The 16,239-nt window shown below is 35.7% G+C and overlaps 1 protein-coding gene across 1 annotated transcript in view; it reads left to right on the forward strand.

The window, feature by feature from the left end:
- Positions 1–16,239, forward strand: part of LOC100366591 (E3 ubiquitin-protein ligase UBR4) — an 86,536-nt gene that overhangs the window by 20,136 nt on the left and 50,161 nt on the right. Inside the window, exons 30-36 of the mRNA XM_085491994.1 lie at positions 3,573–3,704; positions 6,715–6,928; positions 12,480–12,662; positions 13,066–13,187; positions 13,312–13,551; positions 14,149–14,443; positions 15,203–15,337. Of these exons, the coding sequence (XP_085348120.1) occupies positions 3,573–3,704; positions 6,715–6,928; positions 12,480–12,662; positions 13,066–13,187; positions 13,312–13,551; positions 14,149–14,443; positions 15,203–15,337 (1,321 nt within the window). The remainder of the gene's footprint in view (positions 1–3,572; positions 3,705–6,714; positions 6,929–12,479; positions 12,663–13,065; positions 13,188–13,311; positions 13,552–14,148; positions 14,444–15,202; positions 15,338–16,239) is intronic.

Raw genomic sequence — 16,239 nt, forward strand, 5'->3', positions numbered from 1 at the left:
CATTGCATAGCAATAAAACAGTGTATCATACACACAAGGTACAGTATACTAAATCATTGTTAGCTTCATTGCACAGCAATAAAACAGCATATCATACACACAAGGTACAGTATACTAAATCACTGTTAGGTGCATTGCATAGCAATAAAACAGTGTATCATACACACAAGGTACAGTATACTAAATCACTGTTAGCTGCATTGCACAGCAATAAAACAGCATATCATACACACAAGGTACAGTATACTAAATCACTGTTAGGTGCATTGCATAGCAATAAAACAGTGTATCATACACACAAGGTACAGTATACTAAATTACTGTTAGGTGCATTGCATAGCAATAAAACAGCATATCATACACACAAGGTACAGTATACTAAATCACTGTTAGGTGCATTGCAATAAAACAGCATATCATACACACAAGGTACAGTATACTAAATCACTGTTAGGTGCATTGCAATAAAACAGTGTATCATACACACAAGGTACAGTATACTAAATCACTGTTAGCTGCATTGCATAGCAATAAAACAGCATATCATACACACAAGGTACAGTATACTAAATCACTGTTAGCTGCATTGCATAGCAATAAAACAGCATATCATACACACAAGGTACAGTATACTAAATCACTGTTAGCTGCATTGCATAGCAATAAAACAGCATATCATACACACAAGGTACAGTATACTAAATCACTGTTAGCTGCATTGCATAGCAATAAAACAGCATATCATACACACAAGGTACAGTATACTAAATCACTGTTAGGTGCATTGCATAGCAATAAAACAGCATATCATACACACAAGGTACAGTATACTAAATCACTGTTAGCTGCATTGCATAGCAATAAAACAGCATATCATACACACAAGGTACAGTATACTAAATCACTGTTAGCTGCATTGCATAGCAATAAAACAGCGTATCATACACACAAGGTTCAGTATACTAAATCACTGTTAGCTGCATTGCATAGCAATAAAACAGCATATCATACACACAAGGTACAGTATACTAAATCACTGTTAGCTGCATTGCATAGCAATAAAACAGCATATCATACACACAAGGTACAGTATACTAAATCACTGTTAGCTGCATTGCATAGCAATAAAACAGCGTATCATACACACAAGGTTCAGTATACTAAATCACTGTTAGCTGCATTGCATAGCAATAAAACAGCATATCATACACACAAGGTACAGTATACTAAATCACTGTTAGGTGCATTGCATAGCAATAAAACAGCATATCATACACACAAGGTACAGTATACTAAATCACTGTTAGGTGCATTGCATAGCAATAAAACAGCATATCATACACACAAGGTACAGTATACTAAATCACTGTTAGCTGCATTGCATAGCAATAAAACAGCATATCATACACACAAGGTACAGTATACTAAATCACTGTTAGGTGCATTGCATAGCAATAAAACAGCATATCATACACACAAGGTACAGTATACTAAATCACTGTTAGGTGCATTGCATAGCAATAAAACAGCATATCATACACACAAGGTACAGTATACTAAATCACTGTTAGCTGCATTGCATAGCAATAAAACAGCATATCATACACACAAGGTACAGTATACTAAATTACTGTTAGGTGCATTGCATAGCAATAAAACAGCATATCATACACACAAGGTACAGTATACTAAATCACTGTTAGGTGCATTGCATAGCAATAAAACAGCATATCATACACACAAGGTACAGTATACTAAATCACTGTTAGCTGCATTGCATAGCAATAAAACAGCATATCATACACACAAGGTACAGTATACTAAATCACTGTTAGGTGCATTGCAATAAAACAGTGTATCATACACACAAGGTACAGTATACTAAATCACTGTTAGCTGCATTGCATAGCAATAAAACAGCATATCATACACACAAGGTACAGTATACTAAATCACTGTTAGGTGCATTGCAATAAAACAGTGTATCATACACACAAGGTACAGTATACTAAATCACTGTTAGCTGCATTGCATAGCAATAAAACAGCATATCATACACACAAGGTACAGTATACTAAATCACTGTTAGGTGCATTGCAATAAAACAGTGTATCATACACACAAGGTACAGTATACTAAATCAATATTAGGTGCATTGCATAGCAATAAAACAGCATATCATACACACAAGGTACAGTATACTAAATCACTGTTAGCTGCATTGCATACCAATAAAACAGCATATCATACACACAAGGTACAGTATACTAAATCACTGTTAGGTGCATTGCATAGCAATAAAACAGCATATCATACACACAAGGTACAGTATACTAAATCACTGTTAGCTGCATTGCATAGCAATAAAACAGCATATCATACACACAAGGTACAGTATACTAAATCACTGTTAGGTGCATTGCATAGCAATAAAACAGTGTATCATACACACAAGGTTCAGTATACTAAATCACTGTTAGGTGCATTGCATAGCAATAAAACAGCATATCATACACACAAGGTACAGTATACTAAATCACTGTTAGCTGCATTGCATAGCAATAAAACAGCAGATCATACACACAAGGTACAGTATACTAAATCACTGTTAGCTTCATTGCATAGCAATAAAACAGTGTATCATACACACAAGGTTCAGTATACTAAATCACTGTTAGGTGCATTGCATAGCAATAAAACAGCATATCATACACACAAGGTACAGTATACTAAATCACTGTTAGCTGCATTGCATAGCAATAAAACAGTGTATCATACACACAAGGTTCAGTATACTAAATCACTGTTAGGTGCATTGCATAGCAATAAAACAGCATATCATACACACAAGGTACAGTATACTAAATCACTGTTAGGTGCATTGTAATAAAACAGTGTATCATACACACAAGGTACAGTATACTAAATCACTGTTAGGTGCATTGCATAGCAATAAAACAGCAGATCATACACACAAGGTACAGTATACTAAATCACTGTTAGCTTCATTGCATAGCAATAAAACAGCATATCATACACACAAGGTACAGTATACTAAATCACTGTTAGCTGCATTGCATAGCAATAAAACAGCAGATCATACACACAAGGTACAGTATACTAAATCACTGTTAGCTGCATTGCATAGCAATAAAACAGCGTATCATACACACAAGGTACAGTATACTAAATCACTGTTAGGTGCATTGCATAGCAATAAAACAGTGTATCATACACACAAGGTTCAGTATACTAAATCACTGTTAGGTGCATTGCATAGCAATAAAACAGCGTATCATACACACAAGGTACAGTATACTAAATCACTGTTAGGTGTATTGCATAGCAATAAAACAGTGTATCATACACACAAGGTTCAGTATACTAAATCACTGTTAGCTGCATTGCATAGCAATAAAACAGTGTATCATACACACAAGGTACAGTATACTAAATCACTGTTAGCTGCATTGCATAGCAATAAAACAGCATATCATACACACAAGGTACAGTATACTAAATCACTGTTAGGTGCATTGCATAGCAATAAAACAGTGTATCATACACACAAGGTTCAGTATACTAAATCACTGTTAGCTGCATTGCATAGCAATAAAACAGCATATCATACACACAAGGTACAGTATACTAAATCACTGTTAGCTGCATTGCATAGCAATAAAACAGCATATCATACACACAAGGTACAGTATACTAAATCACTGTTAGGTGCATTGCATAGCAATAAAACAGTGTATCATACACACAAGGTACAGTATACTAAATCACTGTTAGCTTCATTGCATAGCAATAAAACAGCAGATCATACACACAAGGTACAGTATACTAAATCTCTGTTAGCTGCATTGCATAGCAATAAAACAGTGTATAATACACACAAGGTACAGTATCATTAATGGTGAGGTAATGAGCGGGCGAGACAATGGCAGAGTTTCGAGCGACCCGACTGATGCACCGTGAGAAAGCTCCGATTCAAAAAAATTGTCCACGTGCTCTGCGAAATGTAAGGCCAAGGTGTGATTCGTTGCGTGCGAAGTAGGGAGAAAGTCACGCGAGTAGTTGATGGGCCAACCAAATTCTAAGTCGCAGATGTTGTCGTCGTAATCGCGTAGAAAATGGCGCCAAGACTGAATGTTCAGACCGGAAGAGATTGGGATTTGACAACCTTGAAAGTTATAAAGGCCTGAAGTAGAAATTCTGTGATGTAAATCTATGTAATGCTGTGCAATACTGCCATCAGTGTTAAAAGTAATGTGATCTGGTGGCACAGAGATCGGTCTTGGTGATGATGACGAATGATCAGCTGATGATCGAGAAGTTGTTGTAGTTGATGATGTTGTTGTAGGCGACGAGTGTGTAGCCCTCGACCCGCTTGTGTTGTGATGAAGTGTGGGGTCGATGTCGCTGCGGACCGCCTGCGATGTTGGCGCTTTGTTCATGTTTGATGTCAGTGTGGTTGTTGACTGACCGGCGAAAGCGAGGGATTCAAACTTGTTATTATCGATGAATACTGTGGTGCTGAGCTTGGGTAATGCTGTGTCCGTAAGTGACAACGGTGATGTAGCTGCTATTGACTTGCTTGGCGTAGGTGTGGAGCCCCCTGACACACTTGTGATGACTGAAGGTGTGGGGTCAGACCCGGTGATGTTGTTGCTAACCAAATCGCGCGAGATAACACTATCCTCCAGAAATACATGTATAGGCGTTGATCGAACGGGAGGTCACAAGTCGTTGACATGGTGTCTGAGAGCTGCATGTGGAGTTACGCAGAGATTGGCTTTTTGCGGTGCAGAGGTGACATGGACGTGCCTGACTTCTGTTTGCAGTCCTTTTCGCTGTCATTATTAAGACGATTGCGGGTAACATAGCAATAATTGCAAATTTGCATGGATCAAATGAGCAAGAGCCTTTCTCATTGAAAGCTGTACACACTAACACAGGCGAACCGTCTGGGTTGGAGGTATTTCTGTTGCCGTTGCTCGTCGTCCGTTTCTTGGTGACTGATTTCAACTTGTCGGCTGAGAAATCAAAAAACAGTTCTTTCACGTCTGAGTAATCGCTGTCCTATGTACGTCTGTTATCATCGATTAAACGAGCCACTGCCGCGTGATAGCTCCGGACAATGGGCCATTTGTACAATGGTAGTTTAAGAAACAAATCGTGCAGGAGACGTAACCGGCCCTTTTGTTCTGCTTTGGGCATGGATGGGTCCTGCAGTAAGAGCGTGTAGCCCTGTAGAAATTGTTCAAGTGATAAATCGTCGTATTTCAGTTCATGTGAAGAAAAGAATGATGGAACAAACTGTTCTGGAGATTTCAAACCGGGCAACTTTCTCTCGGCATGACGCCCGGGGGAATTAACAAGACTCTCGCGAATAATGGCGTCGAAGTATGGTGACAACTCGTGATCAACCTGCGATTGGAGATTCGTCATTTTGCGCAGTTCCGCTAGTGAAATGTCCAAGATTTGGTTGGCACGTGGATGATAGGCCTGTGGTTGGTGGTTGTCCGTTCAAGGAACAACTTTTGAATTCCAGTTCTATCTGAGAGATTTCCGCCTGTAATTTTTGCTTCGCAATTCTAGCCAACAAGGATTGTTTCCGGCGCTGCAAAATAGCTAGTTCAGCTTGGTCGTCTTCATCCTCGTCTGAAAACTCCTCAAAATATCCGTGTTGTTCCGCATGTGAAACTGTGGGCGAGTGACGTCGGCGCTTTGAGGTGGAAGGAAACGGCTAAGGAACGGCAGTTGAGCTGTTCGATGAATAGCGATTCTCTTCCTCCGGCGGTGGGCCGGTGCAGAATTTTCCGTGCTTGCCCCAAGTGTGGGCTTTCACATCGAGCTGGCAGCCAGAGCATGTTGAGCGACGCTTACTTCTTGGCATAGCGAGAAAGTAAAATGAAAATAACCCGAACAGAAATGACTGGGCACGAACTGCGATGTAAACAGTGTATTTAAACAGAATAAGGAAAATGGGCTGCAATAGTCATGCGCAGTGGAGAAATGAAACAAACGAACGAAGCTTATGCAAATGAAAAGTATGCAAATGAATGATTAATAATTTTGAACTGCTTACAAAATACGACCTTTGAAATTTATCAGCATTCATTTGATCCAATTCAAAATGGCTGATTGGTGACCATTTTATTTTTGAAATTAATAACCTCCATCTTCAGGGTTTTATTTTATCTCCCTAAGACCATAATGCACTTTGTTTCAAGGTTTATTGGAGAGCATACAGTTATTTAGTTTAGGAGGAGCTTATATACTGAGTCATGGCCTGCTCCACCTGATATTGGACCTTTGGCCCATACATCTCTACAGAACTAAAAGTTCTGTGAATCACACAACACCCCTGCTCCCATCCATGATTTAATCATTATCTCATTAAATTTGTAATCATTATGACTTCAGTTTTGTAAAAAATCATAGTATAGTTCACAAATCAAGTAGTTTCACTATTTTTTTTATGTAATTATGATTTTATTGTTGTCCATTTTTAGTCAGAATTGTTCCCACCTACATTTTAGCCAGTATTTTTCATGCAAAATGTTTAGATATACCATTGCATTCTTTGAGGACCATTTGCCATGCAAAGAAAAGACCCTACATTGTTAGGTTGGATGTATCATTTCGTGCTAAAGGTTTATCTAGACAAGGTTATAATAGTTACGCTATGTTTACACTTCTGTTTAGGATCAAGCCCAATTAGCGCATGTCGTACAGTGTTTAACAAGCATACAGAAGTGTAAAGATAAAGATGACAAGAGTGAGCTTGATGCTGAAGCGTATCAGAGGTTAGTGGTAACTGCTCGATCTGTGGCTGTTTCCAGACCATCTAATTTAGTTCGTTTTGCTGATAACCGAGACACTACATTGACTGGAGAAAGTACAGTTACAATGGATACAGGTACAGTTCACCACCATTCTTTACTTTTATCCCATTTCATTCTTAAAAATCCCACTGAATGTGAAGTGGTATTTTTTTGACTCCCGTGTGTCTATGTCTGTCTGTATGTCTGTATGTATGTATGTATGTATGTATGTATGTATGTCACTTTTTTTGTTCCACCGTTATCTCAAGAACCACTAATCAAATTTTGGTAAAACTTGGTAAATAGATACTCTGGGATAATGCGCAGAGATGATTAGGTTTTGGTAAAAATTTATGCATATTAATTACCTAATTTGCATGATAATTAGCTGATTTTTAGCTGTTTCAAAACTCTTCCACTGATATCTGAAGAACTATTAATTGGATTTTGATGAAATTTGGCACATTGATGCTCTGAACTAGTGCACAGATTTGATTAGTTTTGGGTAAAAATCTATGAATATTAATTACCTAATTTGCATGATAATTAACTGATTTTAAGCTGTTCTATGACTGTTCCACTGATTTTTGAAGAACCACTCATTGGATTTCAATGAAACTTGGCACATGGATGCTCTGAACTAATGCGCAGGTTTGATTAGTTTTGGGTAAAAATCTGTTAATATTATTAATTACCTAATTTACATAATGATTAATAAATTTTCGGCTTTTCCACTGATATCTCAAGTACTAATCATAACATTTCAATAAAACTTGATACATAGGTGTCATATGACACTGCACAGACCTGATAGTTTTTAGGGTAATATCAGTACATATTAATTACCTAATTTGCATAATTAATTAATTTTCAGCTTTTGATATTTCGAGTAGTAATGATCATGTTTCAATGAAACTTGGTACATAGTTACTTGAGGACTGTGCAGAGACCTAATTAGTTTTTGGGTAAAATATTTGTGCATATTAATCACTTTATTAGCATAATTAGTTAATTTTCAGCTTTTGACCTGATATCTCAAATACTAATCATCACATTTCATTGAGACTTGCGACATTTTTTTCTAGGACTATGCAGAGACCTGATTAATTTTGGGATAAATAATTGTGTGGCATCTTTCGACAACCCTATTTACCAGCAGTCTGGAAATACTAAAAACCCATACAGAGAAAGAACAACACAAGATCTAACAGTTAAAAACCAGTATGGTAACCAACTGATAGAACTGTGTATTGGTGCAGACCTAATTATACTAAATGGAAGGTGCATAGGGGACCTCACTGGCAAATTTACCTGCTATCAAAGCAAAGGACGTAGTATTGTAGATTATAGTATTGTTAGTAGCAACTTATTTAAACACATTTCCTTTTTTCAAATACATCCACTTAATTTGACACTTTCGGATCACTGTCAAATGTCTTTTCTTCTTCAAACAAATGCTGTAACGAATTGTGAAACTGCTAAAACTAATCAAAATAATTATACTACAATTCATGGCCCGAAATACTTTTATTCTTGGCATGATAATTCCAAACTTCTTTATAATGATGCTTTACACAGCAAAGAGATTTGTAAGCTAATCAATAATTTCTCCAATGCAAACTTTGATGACACACAACAGGCAGTTGATGAAGCAGAACATTTACTCTCAAATATTTACCATGAGGCAGCTGGTAAAAGTCTTAAAAAAAACTTTATTAGAAAAAACAAAAAACATCAAAAAATTAAACCAAAATGGTACTCCAATGATCTTGGCAATCTTAAAAAAGATGTCCAGAAAATATCCAGGAAATTAAGTTCGGACCCATACAATAATGATCTGAGAAACAACTGCTATAGTCTGAAAAAGAAATACAAACAAATGGTTAAGAAAACGAAAAGAAACTATAAAAAAAATATACTAAATAAACTTGAAGAGGTGGGTAATTCTTCTCCAAAGGAATATTGGAATTTGATCAAGGAGCTTAGAAATGGTCAAATTAATAATGACAGTGAAAACATTGAAGACCAAAAATGGTATGAACATTTCAGACAATTAAATGCAATAAATAATACTGATGAAAGCACTTTAAACGAAGAGATTGCTAAGCTTGAAAAGGAAATTAAACCTATTACTGAGCTAGACCAAAATATTTCACAGTTAGAAATACAAACTGCAATTAGCAACTTGAAAAATAAAAAATCTCCAGGCATTGATAATATTAGAAATGAGATGATTAAAACAGGGAGAAATGTGCTCATCAAACCTCTACAAAAAATGTTCAATCTCATCCTAACGAGTGGCCATTTCCCTAGCTCTTGGAATTTGGGCATTATCACTCCAATATTTAAAAAAGGGGAAAAATCTGATCCAGGCAACTACAGAGGGATAACTCTCCTAAACAGTCTTAGCAAGCTCTTCACAGCCGTATTGAAACAAAGGTTGACCAAACATGTAAAAAGCAATAATATCATAATTAAAGAGCAAATTGGTTTTCTTCCAAAATTCAGCACAGCGGACCATATCTTTGTTCTCAAACAGCTAATAACAAAATATCTTAATAAAGGAAACTATTTATTTGCATGTTTCATCGACTTTAAGAAGGCGTTTGATTCCATTTGGCACCTCGGTCTTTTATATAAACTTCACAAAAACAAAATCTCAGGAAAATTTCACAACATAATTAAATCTATTTATCAGAATGCCACTGGCTGTGTTAAACTAAAAGGTGGTTTGACTGCTAGCTTTCCAGTTCAAAGGGGTATCAGACAGGGAGATGGTTTAAGCCCACTCCTTTTCAATCTTTTCATTAATGATATCAAATGCCAGATAGAATCATTCAATAATGAACCCCCTTTACTTGTAAACAATCATTTGTCATGTTTGATGTATGCGGATGACCTCCTCCTCCTATCACAATCTAAAAATGGTCTGCAAAATGCAATACGCACAGTGGAAACATACTGCAAACAATGGAAACTAGATATCAATGTGTCAAAATCAAAGATTATCATTTTCAACAAGCAAGGTAAAATATTAAGTAAGTTCAGATTTCAAATCAATAGCCAAAAATTGGAAAACGTCTCATCATACTCCTACCTTGGTGTTAAAATCAATGCTACTGGTAAACTGAACAGAGCTCAAGAAGACCTTAGTCACAGAGCAATGAAGGCACTTTTTAAACTAAAACAATTACTCTATGCAGACCCAAATATTCCAATCAAAACACATCTGAAATTGTTTGATGCTATGGTCAAACCAATTTTACTCTACTGTAGCGAAATCTGGGCAAGCGATATTATTAATATGCACTCAACAGACTTGTTTAAATAATCCTTGCCTATGGAAAAATTACATCACAAAATGTGTAAGTACCTACTACAAGTAAACTGTAAAGCCACAAACTTGGCATGTTTACTTGAACTGGGAAGATATCCACTTATCATCTCAAGCATCAAACGTATGATTAACTACTGGCTGAAAATAAAACATATGGATGAAACCACTCTGATCTCTGAGGCCTACAAACTTGGCACCAATTTGGACAAAGAAAACGTCAGTAATTGGACCACAGGCATAAAAAAATTACTGAACCTTTTGGAAATTAGTGATGTTTGCGAAAAAACCAGTATTATCCCATTAGCTACAAAAAAACTAAAAAATATGTTTGAGAAACACTGCACAGAAACAATGCATAATGACAATAAAGGCACTAATCACAAAAATAAACTTCGTACCTACAGACAGCTGAAAACTGATTTTGCACTTGAAAAATACCTTGAAATTATTAAAAACCCCATTCACAGATCATCTATGACTAAACTGAGGATAAGTGCCCACATACTTCAGATTGAAGTTAGGCGTTATCACAACATAGATGTCTTAAATAGAACATGCCCTGTCTGTGACTCCAATGAAATTGAAGATGAAGAACACTTCCTCTTCAATTGTAACCAGTACAAATTTGAAAGAGATGCTTTGTTTGAAAACGTAAACTTATCCGGTAATCTGAAAGCACTTCTCAATAACAAAAATTCTGAAACCGTCCAAGCAATTGCCAAGTTTATCAGTGACTGTTTCAATAAAAGAGAGAATTTCATGAAAAGCAATTTACCAGCTGCCTCAAAATAACACCATAAAAATATTTATATAATAATATTTTCACAGTATTACTATTTATTTCTTTTTTATTATTATTATTACTTATGTATTTTATTGTTCCTTATATCCTTATTGTATTCTAATCTAGATCCCAGAAGGGATACGATATCAATAAAGGTTGTTATTATTATTATTACTGTAGAATACTTTATTTTCGCTTGGAATTTATTTTCGCTATTTTCGCTGAAGGGATGATTCTGTGAAAATAAAATCCAGCGAATATACTTTTTTTCCTATATTTCACATTCAACTCATCAAAAATCAGTGAAAATAAATTCCATAAAGAACGCCCAAAAAGCCTTTTCAGCGAAAATTAATTCCAGCGAAAATAAAGTATTCCACAGTAATTACCTAATTTGCATAAGTAGTTATTTTTTTGCTGTTCTATGGCTGTTGCACTGATGTCTAAAAACCACTCATTGGATTTCAATGAAACTTTTAAAGAGTACCCATCACATTTCAATGAACCTCAGACTATGCACCATATTAGTTTTTGGTAAATATTTATGCTTCTTTATCACCTAATTAACATAATTATTTAATACTGATATCTCAAGTATTGATCATCCCATTTGAATAAAACTTGGTACATAAATGCTCTAGGACAATAGACAGTCTGATTAATTTTGGGTTAAAATCTGTTCATATTAATTCTCTAATTAGCATAATAATTAATATTTTTTTGGTTCTAATCACATTTCAATGAAACTTGGTACATTGTGCAGACCTTTAGTTTTACACTTAAATCTGTTCATATTAGTTACCTTATTTGCATATTTAGTTTTCAGCTATTCCATCAATATCTCAAGTATAAGTAATTTTGAATTAATTTTTAATGTGTCTCCAAAACTCTCAGCACACGGGAGTTCTTTCTAAGCTTTCTTTGATTATGGGAATTGTTGTTAGTTATTATAGTTTCATAATTATGTACAGGGTTATACAACAATGTTTGCCATTCAGAGTTTATTAAATGGAGTGAGGTGAGGTGAGGTGTGAACTGGGTGGTTCCTACTGCACATGTCATTACATACCAAGCCACTAGAGGGCGGTAACTAGTAACAGTTCCAGCATTCTGATTGGTTCATCACATTCTTTGTTCTACATTTACTTTTCTTTTTTTTATGTGACATCAGCACTTCAGCTCATGTTCGTCCTATATATAAAGCAGAGTTGTTCTTTTGATCTCAAAAGTTGCATGAATATAAAAACTGTTTCTTTGGTTACACAAATCTGAGAACCATCTCAAATATATATTAGCAGGCAGGCAGGCAGGCTGTATGGGCATTTTGTTATTGCAGTATAGAAGACTTGATTATGGAAAATGAATATTAAAATGTTTTCAAATTACGTCACTTAGTCATGTGCCTTTGTAACGGAATCCTGGACCAGTGGAACAACATAGCGATTAATAGTTACCTCCGTCCTACTTGCCATTCACTAGTCATTACTGATATCATTAATTAATTTCATATTTTTGTTTTTTTCAGTGTTGGAAGTGACCGACTTGGAAACTGAAGATAAAACATCATCAGTGGTGACTCCAGTCAAGAAATTTACTGACTTGGATAGTACGGAGTCTCAGCACTTTGTTGTGCAGCTAACCGATGCATTCTGGCATTTACATTCAACTAAGCCATCAAATTCATTCCTTGGAGCAGTCTGCTTGCCAGGTACATTTTTCTTCACTATTATTTTCCAAATTAAGATTCTGTAACTGATTTTCATCTTAGACCTTGTTGATATACTGACAGTTTTGAAAAATGTAAACAAAATTGTATTGTTAATGGTGCACCCCTGTCAAAAGATTGAAAAAGCCTTGTATAGCAATTTGTTGAGTTGACACAAAAAATTGTCTCACCCAAAGTTGAATCATTGCATTGATTGGTTGGCAGTTGTTGAGAATTTGATTAGGTTGGTACTTTGTGTGTATTTCATCAGTTGTCAATTGCTGCGTCTTTGATTAAATTGGCACTTGGTGAGAATTTCATTTCTCTAACTGAAACATCTGAAATTTTATTCTTGCAAAAAATGCATCTCTCATGAAATTTAAACTTTAGTGACTTTTTATTTCAGGGTTGACTCATGTTGAAGCTACTGTCGCAGCTCTAATAGAGATTATCCACTCCTTTGCATCATGTGATTTAGACAATGTTAACCTGGCAACAAAGTTGTATGTTCAGTTTCTTCTCTGTGAGGTAAGTAAAATATTTAATTTGAACTATTGGCTAATATTATCGTCTAGTTGATATTTGATGAAAATTAGAGTAATAGAAAGGTACAATTTAGTAAAATTCATCATTCATTCTCATTATCCTGTAGAATCAAGCTGTGAGTTTCTCAGCTAAACAAGCTTTGATCAGAGTGTTGCGTCCCAGACATAGAAGACGTAGAGTGGTAATTCCATCTCCACCACGCTGCAGTACACCGTCTGGTCCTGGTACTGGTGCGGATGAAGAAGAGGGTGATGAGAAAACTACCCATCATGCATCTGTTGTTGAGAATAGTGGCGTATTGGATCCATCACAGGTACAAGACAGTGATTCACAGTTTGAAGTTGTGGTAGGTTATCTTCATTTGTCAAGTTTTTATAACATTTTCATTGCATTCTTTGCTACTAATTTTTCATGATGCAATGATTTGAGGGGCATTTGTATTTGAACAACACTTCACAAAATTCAGTTCTCCATATGGAATGGCTAGACGCAATCTTTTCTTATTAAAAATAAATTGAAACAGTTTAATATTGTTAAACATATTACAATAAACCTGGGGAAAATCTGTTAACAATCCTGTATAATACTTAACTGTAAAATAATTTATATTTGCAAGAATTATTTCCCCTGAAATGATGTGTCAGCCGTTTATTTTCAGTTGGTTTAATTGTAAAATATAAGAAAAAAGGTATTCACTGGATTTTATTTTTGCTGATTCTTCCTTCAGCAAAAATAAATTTCAAGTGAAAATAAAGTAATTTACAGTAAAAGGTGTTTTTCCTGGATTTCATATAAATTAGTAATTCTATTGAAGTAGTTTACTGATTTGCTGTTTCCTTCATTTGGGATGTAATGTTTGCATATTCATCATCTAATCTTTCAAATTTGTTTGGGGGGTGTGTAGAGAGACTGCTAAAATTCTCTTTTTGATCCTTTTTTAAAGGAACAGCATGTGCCAATGGAAATGGAATCTTCTGAACCTGGTCATGTTAGTGGTAATCCTAATCCGAGTTCTCTAGAAGCCTTACTTGGCAGTGGCGGTGGATTCCCACCAATGCTGGATATCCCGCCAGATGCCGATGATGAAACTATGGTCGAGTTAGCCATAGCATTGAGTTTACAAGAACAACCAGGAAGAGGTGGGTCAGGACTTGGACTACAGGGACTGTCTCTTGATGGACAAGGTCGAAGTTCTTCTTCTCTTGAAGCTGGTACATTCTCCGATACTACCGCCTCGGGTGAGGGTTAAGTCATTCTCTTGTGCTGCCCAGTAATTGTTTTTATTTAGGCCAAACAAAATTACTAGTTTCTGGTCCTGTGACTGGCATCTTTAAAATTTATGCCAGGAACATGCATCTGTAATTTTTTCTATTCTGACCATTCCAATATATATATATATGATGTATTTGTATACTTCATCTGGCCACCCTTAAATGTAATTGGATGGCCCAAAGGTGGTGGCAGTGTTTCTTGTAAAGAGGACAATCAATTATTCTTGGGAGGGGGTAGGAGTATTATAAATTGTAATACAATTAAAGTCCCTATAGATGACATTGTAAAAAGTTGAAAAGTAGGAATATTTTACACACACAACCAGTGAATTAATTACCCAAAATTTCACAAAATTAAATAGTAAACAACATCACAGTCACTTTAAATGAATCAGTCTGTCATTTCACTAAAACTCCACTCACAAACCTTGCACATTTTGCTTTTGTATTAACTAAAACAGTTTTAAATTCAAGCATGTAATCCTTTGTAAAAAAATTGTTCAAAATAGAGAACATTACAATGACCTTGTGTATTGAGACAAATCCTAATTGTGGTGTGAAACCTGAATTGATGGTGTCTTTCATGAAGTCACATCCATACATTGTAGCTCTTCATTCCAATATTTATTTCTATTTTATATTCAGAGCTGATACTATTTTCCTTAATATCACATTCTATCTTTTTTCTCTTTTCTTCTTTGATTTGATTTGAATTGTTTTTGGTAGCTGCAGCCAGTGATGATGAAGGTAGTACTGCAGCTACTGATGGCTCTACACTACGAACATCACCGGCAGAACAGGGTGGTAGTGCTGGATCTGAAAGTGGTGGCAGTGTGGTTGATTCTGGTGAACACGAGAGTGGTAAGTTGGCAGAGAGAAAAAAAATGCTTTCTGTAAAAGATTTTAAATTTGAGATTGTGTAGGAAACGTGTGCGATTTCATTGAGATGAATATTCATGAGCTTCAGGCACTGCAATAAGCTGATATATGTATAAAGATGGCTGAATGAGTGTTGCCATGACAGCAAAAATATGAAAATAAATATAGTAGTGAAATCATTGATACGTTAAATAAAATGATAGCCTCAGTGTTTTCCCCACAGTTTTGGTATAGCATGCAGCTCCATTAATGTAACATTTCATCGTCATGGTTAAATTTGAAAGTTTCTTTTATGTAATTGAAGTACAATTTATCAACATTTTCTGATTATGACTTGTAGGATTACTAAAATTTGTAGTTTTGTCAATTTATCATTTGTATAAATAGGGTTGGAGGATGTTTTTCTTTTCTTTGATTACACTGTGTGGCATGATTTGCCTCAGTTAAGTGCCTGTGCAATGCCCACCCTCACGTTTCCCATTTTACATCTGTGTCCCACTGAAATGGGCAGTTATTGATTTTTTTGCGAAAAATGATTACTCGTATCCAAGTAAATTTGGGATATTTCTCGTGTTGTAACCACGCCCACCTATCCTGAAACGGTCGACTGTTTCCGGATTTCCGACTCTCGCCGAAAGTGTGCCACCAAATGCCAAAATGTGAGAGGAAGTCATACCCCTGATCCGTAATAACACTGGTCATTCAGTATACTTTTAAACCATATACATTTTTCAATCACGCCATGGATCACGCTAACTCGAATCCACTCTGAATTTATCTGTATGTGTGTCGATCTCGATTATTTTTGTTATCCAATTAAACGCCGCTTTTAACGCACTTGCCCTCGTCGTGACCCGACGCGTTCACCTATTTCAACAAAATTT

The sequence above is a fragment of the Saccoglossus kowalevskii genome, chromosome 17, assembly GCF_978046115.1.
Source record: "Saccoglossus kowalevskii chromosome 17, keSacKowa6.1, whole genome shotgun sequence".
Taxonomy (NCBI): domain Eukaryota; kingdom Metazoa; phylum Hemichordata; class Enteropneusta; family Harrimaniidae; genus Saccoglossus; species Saccoglossus kowalevskii.